This window comes from Notolepis coatsorum, assembly GCF_963971535.1.
Source record: "Notolepis coatsorum genome assembly, chromosome: 2".
NCBI lineage: Eukaryota > Metazoa > Chordata > Actinopteri > Aulopiformes > Paralepididae > Notolepis > Notolepis coatsorum.
Window position 1 is genome coordinate 109,738,475 of NC_140166.1, and position 14,585 is coordinate 109,753,059.

The following is a 14,585-nucleotide window of genomic DNA, read 5'->3' on the forward strand; positions in this document are numbered from 1 at the left end:
CAGACTACTGCTTGACCTTACTCCTAAAACCCACCTCACCCCTGCCCATTTTGACAACCTAGGATGGCTTACAGTAGACGACAGAGTACAGCAACTTGCAATGGGCCTGGTCTACAAGATACACTACACCACTAAGATACCCATGTACATGTCGAAATACTTCCCAAAGGTCAGTGAATACCATAACACAAGAGGGAGTTCCACAAAGCATGTTCAACCCAGATTCGGCTCAAACAAGGGACTAAACACGTTTAGCAATTATGCCACAACAATGTGGAACGCCTTACCCACAGCCGTAAAATAATGTGAATCCCTACCCACCTTCAAAACCGCTCTCAAAGAACACCTACAGGAGGCTGTAATTCGAAACTGGCACCGGTAAATGTACAACCCCCCCCCCCCCCCCCCCCCCCCCCCCCCCCCCCCCCCCCCACCCCACCCCCTCCAATGTACAGTTTCTTCCCCCTCGAATGTATATATTCACTTTTAGAAACTCTGTCTCTTAAACATTACTGTATATTTGTATATCTTGTATGTCATAAATGTCTGGATGAAACAGTACTGTATGTCGTGTATGTCATAAATGTTATGATGAATTGAAAATGGGGGACCCTGATGTAAACAAGATGAAAGTCTTTCTCTGGTCTGCATCCCCTTAACAATTGTGTGTATTGAGCCGTACTGTATTGTACCCATTCTGCAATCTGTTAATAAAGATTTCAATCAATCAATCAATCAATCAATCAATCAATCAATCAATCAATCAATCAATCACAGAGACCTGGTTACCTCCATCACACCTGCAGCCTTATCTACATACACCTTCTCTCACACACACAGACCCTCCAAATGTGGGGGAGGCACTGGCCTTCTGACCTCTCTCTCCTGGACTACAAGCATAATATCAATACCTGATCTCACCCTCTCCTCCCTCAAATCCGTCTCCAGTCCATTCAATCTCACTAGACGAATAACACCACTTACCCTTAGCTGCCAGAGGTGTACCCTTCCTGCTGACTTGTTGTACACAAGTTGTACGTCGCTTTGGATAAAAGCGTCAGCTAAATTACTAAATGTAAACATACTGTATATATTCTAATTCTAAAACATACCAGGTGGATATGATGGGTGGTTTACCTACTTGAAACCTCAAAAGAATCTATCTTGTGAAATGGATCATGCACATTTTGTGTTTTTCTGGGCGCTCCAGTTGGCTATAGCTCTCCCAGCTGACTTCACTCTAATAGAATGTTCCCCTAAACACAACATATGTCGTTTTTAAGAGTCGTTTCAGAGGAAAGAAAGGATATATTAAGCTGCGTTTGAGGACATGTTTTTTGACTGTTGAGCTGTAGGACTGAATCACAGCCGGAGAGCAGTGGCCAACTCAGACGGCCAGAAATACACAAGTGACTCATGTGTTATGAATTATGATAGGGTTGAAACTAACTTAATGTATTCTTTAAGGTCGGGGTTAGGTATGTGTGTGTGTGTGTGTGTGTGTGCGCGCGTGTGTGTGTGTGTGTGTGTGTGTGTGTGTGTGTGTGTGTGTGTGTGTGTGACCTTCAGGTAGCGGTGTGGCACGGACGCCTACGGTAGCCAATCTGTTGGGCGTGGTTAAGGTCACCAGACCAGTTGAGTCCAGCTGAAGAGTGTCTGACAAACGACTCTGGGACTCTTCTTTGACCTGGTTACACACACACAGGCACGCACACAGGCACGCACACAGGCACGCACACAGGCACGCACACAGGCACGTACACAGGCACGCACACAGGCACGCACACAGGCACGCACACAGGCACGCACACAGGCACGCACACACACACACACAGGCACGTACACACACACACACACAGGCACGCACACACACGCACACAGGCACGTACACAGGCACGCACACAGGCACGCACACAGGCACGTACACACACACACACAGGCACGCACACAGGCACGCACACAGGCACGTACACAGGCACGTACACAGGCACGTACACAGGCACGCACACAGGCACGCACACAGGCACGCACACAGGCACGCACACAGGCACGTACACAGGCACGTACACAGGCACGTACACAGGCACGCACACAGGCACGCACACAGGCACGCACACAGGCACGCACACAGGCACGTACACAGGCACGTACACAGGCACGTACACAGGCACGCACACAGGCACGCACACAGGCACGCACACAGGCACACACACAGGCACGTACACAGGCACGCACACACAGGCACGCACACAGGCACGTACACAGGCACGCACACACAGGCACGCACACAGGCACGTACACAGGCACGCACACACAGGCACGCACACAGGCACGCACACACAGGCACGCACACAGGCACGTACACAGGCACGCACACAGGCACGCACACAGGCACACACACAGGCACGCACACAGGCACGTACACAGGCACGCACACAGGCACGCACACAGGCACACACACAGGCACGTACACAGGCACGCACACAGGCACGCACACAGGCACACACACAGGCACGCACACAGGCACGCACACAGGCACGCACACAGGCACGCACACAGGCACGCACACAGGCACGTACACAGGCACGCACACAGGCACGCACACACACACACACAGGCACGCACACAGGCACGTACACAGGCACACACACAGGCACACACACAGGCACGTACACAGGCACGCACACAGGCACGCACACAGGCACGCACACAGGCACGTACACAGGCACGCACACAGGCACGCACACACACACACACAGGCACGCACACAGGCACGCACACAGGCACGTACACAGGCACGCACACACACACACACAGGCACGCACACAGGCACGCACACAGGCACGCACACAGGCACGCACACACACGCACACAGGCACGCACACAGGCACGCACACACACACACACACAGGCACGTACACAGGCACGCACACAGGCACGCGCACACAGGCACGCGCACACACACACACACACACACACACACACACACACACACACACACACACACACACACACACACACACACACACACACACACACACACACACACACACACACACACACACACACACACACACACACACACACACACACACACACACACACACACACACACACACAGAGAGAGAGAGAGAGAGAAAACAATGGATTTCTTTAGATGCATTAATTAATTATTTCATTTCTATAGCACTTTTCTAGACACTCAGAGTGCTTTACAATGTAGAGTGGAAATTACCTCCTCCACCACCAATGTTTTAGCAGCCAACCCCGGGCTACAGGCTCAATGGCTGCCATACACTGGCATCAGACATAACACAATGACTGATAGCCTCTGGAGACGAGGACTGACGGTGCATTCGTTTATGGCCGGAGGTAGGAAGTTGGAGGTGGGAAGTGTGCCACCTCCGACCTACTGCCCCAAGCTACGAAGGCAGAGCCACCTCCGACCTACTGCCCCAAGCTACGAAGGCAGAGCCACCTCCGACCTACTGCCCCAAGCTACGAAGGCAGAAAAACATAGATGCTCACGAAGATTGTCTCTTACAATTTGTCTTGCATGAACTACAACTCACAAAGACAGTTTACAACGATATATAGCTAATATACATACAGATGTAATTTTAAGACAGCTAATAACAATATTAACATTTATATACGATGTGGGTGATCATGTTTAGATGACGTCAAATGACACTGAGGTTTGAACCGGGGGTTGAGACTAGGAACTCATCACTAGTATGGACTGTGTCTGTCTCACCTGGTGAATGACATCACTAGTATGGACTGTCTGTCTCACCTGGTGAATGACATCACTAGTATGGACTGTGTCTGTCTCACCTGGTGAATGACATCACTAGTATGGACTGTCTGTCTCACCTGGTGAATGACATCACTAGTATGGACTGTCTGTCTCACCTGGTGAATGACATCACTAGTATGGACTGTCTGTCTCACCTGGTGAATGACATCACTAGTATGGACTGTGTCTGTCTCACCTGGTGAATGACATCACTAGTATGGACTGTGTCTGTCTCACCTGGTGAATGACATCACTAGTATGGACTGTGTCTGTCTCACCTGGTGAATGACATCACTAGTATGGACTGTGTCTGTCTCACCTGGTGAATGACATCACTAGTATGGACTACCGTCTGTCTCACCTGGTGAATGACATCACTAGTATGGACTGTCTGTCTCACCTGGTGAATGACATCACTAGTATGGACTGTGTCTGTCTCACCTGGTGAATGACATCACTAGTATGGACTGTGTCTGTCTCACCTGGTGAATGACATCATTAGTATGGACTGTGTCTGTCTCACCTGGTGAATGACATCACTAGTATGGACTGTGTCTGTCTCACCTGGTGAATGACATCACTAGTATGGACTGTCTGTCTCACCTGGTGAATGACATCACTAGTATGGACTGTCTGTCTCACCTGGTGAATGACATCACTAGTATGGACTGTCTGTCTCACCTGGTGAATTACTTCACTAGTATGGACTGTCTGTCTCACCTGGTGAAATACATCACTAGTATGGACTGTGTCTGTCTCACCTGGTGAATGACATCACTAGTATGGACTGTGTCTGTCTCACCTGGTGAATGACATCACTAGTATGGACTGTGTCTGTCTCACCTGGTGAATGACATCACTAGTATGGACTGTGTCTGTCTCACCTGGTGAATGACATCACTAGTATGGACTGTGTCTGTCTCACCTGGTGAATGACATCACTAGTATGGACTGTCTGTCTCACCTGGTGAATGACATCACTAGTATGGACTGTGTCTGTCTCACCTGGTGAATGCCATCACTAGTATGGACTGTGTCTGTCTCACCTGGTGAATGACATCACTAGTATGGACTGTCTGTCTCACCTGGTGAATGACATCACTAGTATGGACTGTCTGTCTCACCTGGTGAATGACATCACTAGTATGGACTGTGTCTGTCTCACCTGGTGAATGACATCACTAGTATGGACTGTGTCTGTCTCACCTGGTGAATGACATCACTAGTATGGACTGTGTCTGTCTCACCTGGTGAATGACATCACTAGTATGGACTGTCTGTCTCACCTGGTGAATGACATCACTAGTATGGACTGTGTCTGTCTCACCTGGTGAATGACATCACTAGTATGGACTGTCTGTCTCACCTGGTGAATGACATCACTAGTATGGACTGTGTCTGTCTCACCTGGTGAATGACATCACTAGTATGGACTGTCTGTCTCACCTGGTGAATGACATCACTAGTATGGACTGTGTCTGTCTCACCTGGTGAATGACATCACTAGTATGGACTGTCTGTCTCACCTGGTGAATGACATCACTAGTATGGACTGTCTGTCTCACCTGGTGAATGACATCACTAGTATGGACTGTGTCTGTCTCACCTGGTGAATGACATCACTAGTATGGACTGTGTCTGTCTCACCTGGTGAATGACATCACTAGTATGGACTGTCTGTCTCACCTGGTGAATGACATCACTAGTATGGACTGTGTCTGTCTCACCTGGTGAATGACATCACTAGTATGGACTGTCTGTCTCACCTGGTGAATGACATCATTAGTATGGACTGTGTCTGTCTCACCTGGTGAATGACATCACTAGTATGGACTGTGTCTGTCTCACCTGGTGAATGACATCACTAGTATGGACTGTGTCTGTCTCACCTGGTGAATGACATCACTAGTATGGACTGTCTGTCTCACCTGGTGAATGACATCACTAGTATGGACTGTCTGTCTCACCTGGTGAAATACATCACTAGTATGGACTGTGTCTGTCTCACCTGGTGAATGACATCACTAGTATGGACTGTCTGTCTCACCTGGTGAATGACATCACTAGTATGGACTGTCTGTCTCACCTGGTGAATGACGGCCACCTTGTGCTGTCTTCCCAGGTCCTCGTTCACCATGTCGACCTTTGGAGGTCGAATCACCGTCTCTCTGAAGGGGATGATGGGTTCCGACGCGGTGATCTCAATCTTAGCAAACCTGAAAACACACACCGATAAAACAATATTGATTTTGACAGCAGGTATGTTGTGATTTCATATTTTGGAAGACGTCCTGTCTCGTACTGTTGTAGCTGCCAGGGCAACAGCTAACGTCAGCTCCACCGTCAGCCAGGGCTTGACAACCAGTACAAGCACAAAGACCCATCCGTGGCTGGTGCTGTGAGCTAAACCCGCTTGGGAATAGTTAGGACATGGAGGGAAGAGAGATGGGTGGGCATGGCTCTGGGGAGCAGTGGCAAGGTTAGTTAATCGGCACAGGTGTTACTTGTTGACTAATTGTGCTCTCTTTATAGTAGCATTCTGGACCTGTATAGAGGGCTTTCTGGACACACACACACACTGACGAGAAGCTGGGAGAGGCTGCGTCAGGAAAACTAGCTTGAACTATGTATTTACATTTAGTCATTTAGCTGACACTTTTATCCAAAGCGACTTACAGATTGTGAACAACAAGTCAGCAGGAGCGGTAGATCTCTCGCTGCTAAGAGTCAGTTGCATTGTTCGTCAATTAGTATCGTACTTGAGTGTTACACTCTTGAGTGCATAGAAGTATAGACATATTAGCATGATAGTTACAGTTAGTAGTATAAGTATAGTAGCATAATAGTAAGGTACATAATAGTACAGACAGTAACAAGGTTCGTTTTTATTATAAAAATGTTATCGTTTGAAGAGGTGTGTTTTTAGTCAATGAAATGATTTGTGGTCCGAGAGATATAAATTTGAATACTGATGTTGAAATTAATATCAGAAAGATTAGGAGACAATTTCTATAGTTCAATAGGATCGTTTATTACAATATGGATCCATACAGTTAGTAGAATAAGAATTTGTGATACAAAATTGGATAAGGGTATAGGAGAGAGAAAGGGTAGAAGAAGAGAGAGAGCAAATGTACATTCATCTTTTATATCTCCGACAGACAAAGAGAGTCATATTACATTGATACATATTCAAAACATGTAAATCGTGATACGTAACCTCACGTTGATGCGTACGTGATGTCTCAACTTATTTCCATATTAGTATAATCTTAGTACGAGCACTTTGCTGGTAAATATATCATAGACCGTTAACATTAACTGTCATAAGGGGTATGTAACAGGCACAGGCTGACTCAGGCCAGATTCCTATGTATTCTTGTGCTCCTTCTCTTGAGGCTGCTGTCACAAATGTACAGTCTGATTTTGCCTCATTGCAGCATACTATCATTGAATCAAAACTGCTATTGAATGGTAGCAAAACAAAGGCAATGGTATTTGCTCCAACTAGGTCAACTGTCTCTCCCCCCTATTTTCACCGTTGATGGTTGTTCTATTGAGGTTATTGAAACTTACAAATACCTTAGCATCTGGCTGGACAATAAACTATATTTTAAACATCATATTGATGCTTTAATAAAAAAACTTAAATTCACAGTTGCTTTTTAGTATAGGGCTAAATCATGTTTTTCCCCCGCCTCCCATAAACAGGTAGTTATGTTCCTTTTTTTGTCACAATTAGATTATGGTGACATAGTTTATAGATTTCTTTGTCCTACTGCCTTAGCCAAAGTCAATCCGCTTTACCATGCCGCTCTGAGATTTATCTCCAACTCACCATTTAGGACGCATGTACACTTTACTCACTAATTGGTTGGACTTCACTGGCTACACGCAGATTGCAGCACTGGTATGTTTTCATATATAAAGGCTGTTCTTGGTAAACTTCCATGGTACATCAGTTGCAAGCTTGAAATAATTCAAAACTCCCTCAGATCCAGTACCTGGGTGTGCTTTAAATACCGCCTGTGCGGACTGAGGCAAGTAAAAGAAGCCTATTTTCGATCCTTGGTCGTGGAATGACCTCCAGACAGACACGTCTCAAATGGGCCTCTCCGATCTCTTTGTATTGCTTCAAACTAAAGATATCTGAAATCCTTGCCACCTGCTGCTCCTGCTTTGATGTGTAGCACTTTTCCACAGGTTGATTGTTATTGTTTTATTGTGCTTGTATTTTATTAAGCCGAATTACATTTTTCATAAAAAAAATTCGGTTGTATGATAGTCTACTGTATATGTATTGTGCTTTGTTATGTATGTATGGTCATAATTCATGCTTGCCTTCTTGGCCAATCACCTCGGTCTCAATGGATTTTTATTTCTGGTTAAATAAAAGGTTTGATTAGGCCAGATCACATTTAAGGCTTTGGTTGACTGTGGCCAATTACAGAATTTGTATCACAATGTGTGACTTTCACTTCCTTACAGTCGACGGGAGAACATTGGCCGGGTTTCAGCTGTCCTGACTGTGGTGGGGAGTTTGTTCCACCATTGTGGAGCGAGGACCGAGAATAGCCTGCTACGCTTTGATGATCCACCAGGAGCTCGGGTAGGAGTGGATCTGAGGCAGCCAGAAGTTGTAGACTAGCGTAGATGTCTTGAGGGTGTGTAGTTAGTTAGAGAACATTGATTGATTGTATATGTGGACCGGCCAGAAGTTTATTATGAGTGTCAAGCAGTGCGTTGTTATATATTCTGTGTGTGTGTAAATGACAAACAGTCCGTGCTGTGTTGGATACATAACTAGGTGGCTAGTCTGTTACAGTGTACATACCCCCTCTACCTATTAGCCTAGCTGCTGAGTAAGACCTGTTATAATATGACTTTATTTACACAAGCAGAAACATCCTTGTTTCCACATCTGGGTTTTGAAGAGCTTTTCAGAGCCATACAGATGCAGTTGACTGTATTCTAATGAGCATGTGTCTGTGTGAAACACCACAACTTGTTAGTAGGAGGAGTGGGGCCAGCTCAGTACAAACACAACATATGATGTACATGAACCAGATCCACGTAGGATGTAGTAACTATTAACACCACCAAATACAACACGGGGGGTCAAAATTACTTCTGGCTGTTACTTATTAGTGGCTTTAAAGGTCCAGTCCTAAATCCAAATGTAAACACCCCACAACTGAGAGGAAAGAGGTGGTAGTGGTCAAGTCAGGTTTATTTATAAAGCACATGTCATGCAGAGAAAAGTCATATAATAAATAAAAAGATTAAAGAAAATAAGAAATACATACGTTATAATGCTTCGGAAAATACATTGTCTACGTTAACTCATTGACTGCCACACTGTTTTTCCATATTTACTCCCTGGCGCCAGCGTTATTGACCATTTTCACGATGTTTGCGGACCCATCGTATATTCTATATTATAGCTATGGAGAAAATAGTATGGCTCATTTGACAGGCACTATTTATACTCCAACAGGGATGAAACAGTTTATTTCTACATACATTCGTTTTTACGCTATACCGTGCAAAAAATCGTCCCGCTTCACAATAATCCAGGCTGGTTTTCTAGATTGTGAGATATAGAGTGTTTTGTGCGCATATGCGCAAATCTCGCGGCTGCTCGCCTGAAACCTATATTATTGCAAGGTCAAAGGTAAACACGACCATAATGTTTCTTCACAAAGCCATGGGGGGGTGGGGTCATTTTACGATGCTGCGATCATTACAAAAGCATGTTTTATGATGGGGTTCGGTAAAATAGACGTTACCTTTGTCAGCAGGTACTCCATTCTCGCAAGTGTCTTGGATAAGAACAGGATCAATAATACATATAACGTTAGGTGGCCCTCATCCGTTGTCTTCTTCTATAGTCTGCTCGGGCCAGACTATACCACGGAGCTGAATAGGTTTCCTCATTGGCCGGTTTGACTATAGTATTTTTATGATTTACCAGAAGTGCTGAGTCCAACATAGTCTGGTGAAAACGCACCTTATCATCCATAATCATCATCCATATCATCCATTTTGTCTTCTTCTTCATAATATCCAATAGTTCGCTCTAGGCGATTGCCACTGTCGAACGTTAGATGGCTGTAGTTTGCTCACTGCTGCTCACTCCCTAGTGCTTTGGTTGCTCTCACTGTGGCGTGGGGCAACCCCACACTAAACTGGCCCATGCAGTTCATAAGTTCCGACATTCGGACAAGTGACCACATCCGGTTTGGCCTGGTCCTGAACGGACCAGTCACCTATGATGGTGAAAATGATTGACCGCCTTTGTAGCCAATGACATTCTGGAGCCAACGGGATCCCACGCGAGGGCTGATTGCAACGACAAAGACAAAGAAGAAGACCAACAATTTCTTTGTTTTGACTCGTGCATCGGAATAAATGGCAGCGGACAGCCATTTTGGATAATCATGCCGAATTATTGCCGGTACACACATTAGAAAAACATGTGTAAAACACACATTTTCCGTGGGATTGTTATCAACTTTGGACCTGTACTAGAGAATACTTCAGGCTATGGAATCGTTATGTTTTACAGCTCCTACCTCTCAGCTAGTACTCAAAAACAGGCATCTGGCAACAAGTAAACAATGTGACAACAACAACAAAACTTTTATTTCAGTGTGTTCAAACCTCTGTAAAATTTCATTAGCACTCAGAGTGATTCTTCCTGTTGTGGAAGAAAGTTCAGAATGTCACCTTTTAACACTTTCTGCACCAATCACGTAATATTACATGTTTGCTCGCCAGCAGTTGAGCGCCAAACACATAAAATTACGTTTTTAGATCCTTTTATCTTTTTCCTCTTATCCCTGTTCTAAATCATCATCCGGGTCATTCTAGCCATCCCTGGGTCGTTTGTATATGTTTGAATGCCGATCGAATATCACCAGGTGGAAGTATCGTCTGTGTCTGAACTGGAATTGCACTGGCGTGGATACACGTCTTCCCTTATTTTTTTTTGGTAGGGGCTCCTCCTCCTGCTTGAACAGAGATTCACATTGATCGCCTTGAAATTCCGTTGCCTAAGTGTATTTTACCATCGAAACATGTATAGACATATACACTGATAATCACGATGGCGATGCGATCACTTGGGATTATTCTTTTTGGAATACCTTCTGGCTAAGGTAAGGTATATTCTTTTTTTTTTTAAATATATTTTTATTTCATTTTTTGGAAGAAAAGGCAGGATATATAATGCACATACAATGCACATACAATGCACATAAAAACATACATTTAAATGTTTTGCCAATTACTTGCATTGGCTTGCCCCTTGCCTCATTTAAAATAAAAAACTCCTACCCCCTAACCCCTGCACCAACCACCGTTGACAAAAAATAAATAAAATAATAATAATAATAATAATAGTAACCCCCCCCCAACCCACCCCGTCATAGGCCTGAGAAGAAAATTAATTGAACAAAAATTTCAACAAAGACCGAAAAACTAAAAAAAGAACTAAAAGGAAGTAAGGTAAGGTATATTCTATGACTATTTTACCGAACCTGAAACGTGTTTTTCTATCGATCACAGTTATGTGTTTTACCGGACGTAAAACATGCTCGGCAAACACGATCACAGTTTTGAGTCAAAACGACCACCCCCCCCCTTGATGATTTTGTGAAGGCATATGTACAAGTTATATACCTTTGATTTGGGAGTATTTGGGGGTTCAGGGAATCAACCAGAACGATTCGGGTTTATTGCACATAACACGTTTTATCTCGCAATCTATGAAAAAAGACTGGATTATCTTGGAAATGTGCGATGTTTAGTGTGTAATAAACTACAAACTACAGTGTGTAGAAGCAAACTATTTCTTCCATGTTGCACTACAAGTAGTGTCTGTCAAATGAGCCACACCATTGTCTCCACAGCTATAATACAGAACACACACAGCTTCGCAAACATAGTGAAACACCACAGAAATGACTATTTTAAGCTGGCCATCTAGTGGTAGAGATGGATAGAACGGCTGTCGCAGAAAGTGTTAAAACCAGACTCATGCATTGCTATACGTGGTTGCAGAATACAACGCAAATTACTTTGGCTATGCAATCGTCAGGCGTGTTATGCAAAACTAGCCCAATTTTTTGCCCGATGTATAAGAGGTTCATTAAATCACAATGCTTATGAAAAGCCAGTCAACATTAAACTTTATCTTTACAACATAAAATAAAAAACAATATAAAGGCATAGCTAATATACAAATTTGTGATTTTAGCTGACGTTGAAAAGCAGATGAACATAAATGTTTAAAAAAGAAAAATATTTAAAGCCAGGGTTGGGGCAGATCTAAGATCCTCCGGGAGTTTATTCCAGCCATGTGTAATAGTAACAGAATGCAGATTCACTGTGTTTAGTTCTGACCCTAGGGACAGTTAGCAAACCAGACCCTGATGACCGTAGGAGTCTAGAGGATTCATAGTGTGGAAGCAGATCAGAGATGTATTTTGGCCCTAGGTCATTAAGTGATTTATAGACGAGTAACAGTATTTTGAAGTCTATTTTATAACACACTGGTAGCCAATGCAGAGACCTGAGAACTGGTGTAATATGTTCATCTTTCTCAGTCTTTGATCATTCTAGCAGCAGCATTCTGAACAAGATGCATCTGTTTAAGTGATTTTCTCGCCTGCATGGCTGGCTGGTTAAGGTCTGATAAAAGACCACTTCAATACTGCCCTGCAGAAGCTAACTGCAGTAACTACATTTTTATTAAAAAATTTAGTTATAAGTGACATAATATTTCTCAAAATCTGTTTTATCTTGTAACAAAGTTTCAGAGTTCAATCTTGCTCTGTTTTAGAGAACAGGGGTATAAATAACTAACGTTAGGTTATGACTATAACCAAGTTCTGTTAATTAGGGGTGACGCTTGGCATCACTACTGCACTCGCTCGCGTACGTGCACGCGCACTGAATAAATTCCACAAATGTACCTTTAATACCAGTATTAGTCTGACCACACCCCTCATCAGCTTACCTTCATAAGCAGGTGTGTGGTCACCTGCTCTCCTCCTTCCCAAGCTTTCACCACAAGGTGAGGTCAAGGGCTGCAGCGGCCGTCTGATGCCAAGCGTCACCCCTAATTAACAGAACTTGGTTATAGTCATAACCTAACGTTCTGTTTCATTAGGGGCTCTGCTTGGCATCACTACTGCACAAAGGGAGGCCAAGCGGAGCCGCTGGCTGACAAATACACCCCGCTGACAGCCCCCCAAAACCATCAGAACAGGGAGGGCCGAGCCCCCCCGACCCCCCCTAATGGAGGGTATCCCCCCTATTAGAGGCTTCACGGGAAGGCGACGGACCCGATCGTGCGAAGAGGCACTCAAGCAACTCAACGCACAGGGTGAGCAGACTGTGGCTTGACCCCACGACTACACACACGCACAACCCGCATGCCACCCGGGAACGAACGGAGGAACAACCTCGTTACTGCCCCCAGAATCACGGGGTCAAGGGCAAACCCAACACCGTGGCAAGGCCGTAGCAGCGGAGCGCGAAGGAAGACCCAGACCCACCAAAAGGACTGGACTCCCTGGAATGGGGGCCCGGAAAAGTCCATGATGCCAGCATCAAGACCCCACCAGGTGGGCACGTAGTGCCCTGCCCCCCACATCGCCAGCGTATTCGGACAAAGGCCCCTCAGTTACTGCACCTGGTATTCCCAGGTGGAATCCCATCCAAGTACTAACCAGGCCAGAACCTGCTTAGCTTCCGAGATCGGACGAGATCGGGCGAGTTCAGGTTGGTATGGCCGTAAGCCGAGCGGGCCCTGTCCCCCCAATAGTACACCGCCTGGCACACTGACCCTGCAGAACAGGCAGTCAGCATGGCCGTAAGCACACAAAAAAGGTTAACCAACGGAAGCAGGCAGCGCACCGGGGAAAAACCAGGCAACAGGCTGTTAACCCTAGCCTGGAGACTGCGGACGAGACAGGCGCCAGAGGGGACAGCTGAACACAGCCGCCCCGGCGGAAGGAGCGTAAGCTGGCGGTGTTGCATGACCAAGCCTCCATTTAAAACCCCCACCCAGAGGGGTCGAGGCAGAGAAGGCTGACACGATTGGCAGACGTCATGAACGTGCAGGGGCACCCTCAACCGGTGAACCCGGGAGTTGACACTGCTCCAACACACCAGGGAATCAACCACCTCGGTGTTACCCAATGCGGTGGTTGTTCCTATAACCCCTCAAGAAAAAACTCCAAAACACACCTGCGGGTATACACCGGCTATACCGCAGTACAAGTGTTTCAGTTTTCAAAAAAGGGTTAACCCAGGCCTACGGGTCGCAAACATCACTTCGGACCGGGCCTGGCGGTACGGGAAGCACAGGGTCACCAGAGGAGGTCAAAAAACCACCCCCACAGGCCCCTCTTAGCGATGCGTGAGAGAGGAGCGAAAAATAATGGAGAACCAGCCCCTAAGCACACCGTACTTGGTTTTCCCAGGCGGTCTCCCAACCAAGTACTAACCAGGACTAACCTGTGTAGCGGCCGAGATCCGACGAGATCGAGCGTGTACAGAATGGCATGGCTGTAAGCCATTACGACAGTGCTGAGTAAAAACATACCCAACCAGGGTCTCCATAGCGCTTAACCCTGTGACACCCAGACCGACCTGGCATTTTTCCCCATGAAAAAAAAAACCCAAGTCCCTCAGGGTACCAGAACAGCAGATCTGCATCCCCGGCGGACAACGGGTTCAACTGATCTGGACCAGCGTGACCAGAACCAGTCCCGTG

General features: G+C 45.8%; 1 protein-coding gene across 1 annotated transcript in view; it reads right to left on the reverse strand.

Moving 5' to 3' along the window:
• The window catches only part of efl1 (elongation factor like GTPase 1), a 438,901-nt gene that overhangs the window by 85,144 nt on the left and 339,172 nt on the right, over nt 1-14,585 (reverse strand). Inside the window, exons 19-20 of the mRNA XM_084308272.1 lie at nt 5,886-6,015; nt 1,564-1,687 (exon numbers count right to left, since the gene is read on the reverse strand). Coding sequence (XP_084164398.1) covers nt 1,564-1,687; nt 5,886-6,015 — 254 coding nt within the window. The remainder of the gene's footprint in view (nt 1-1,563; nt 1,688-5,885; nt 6,016-14,585) is intronic.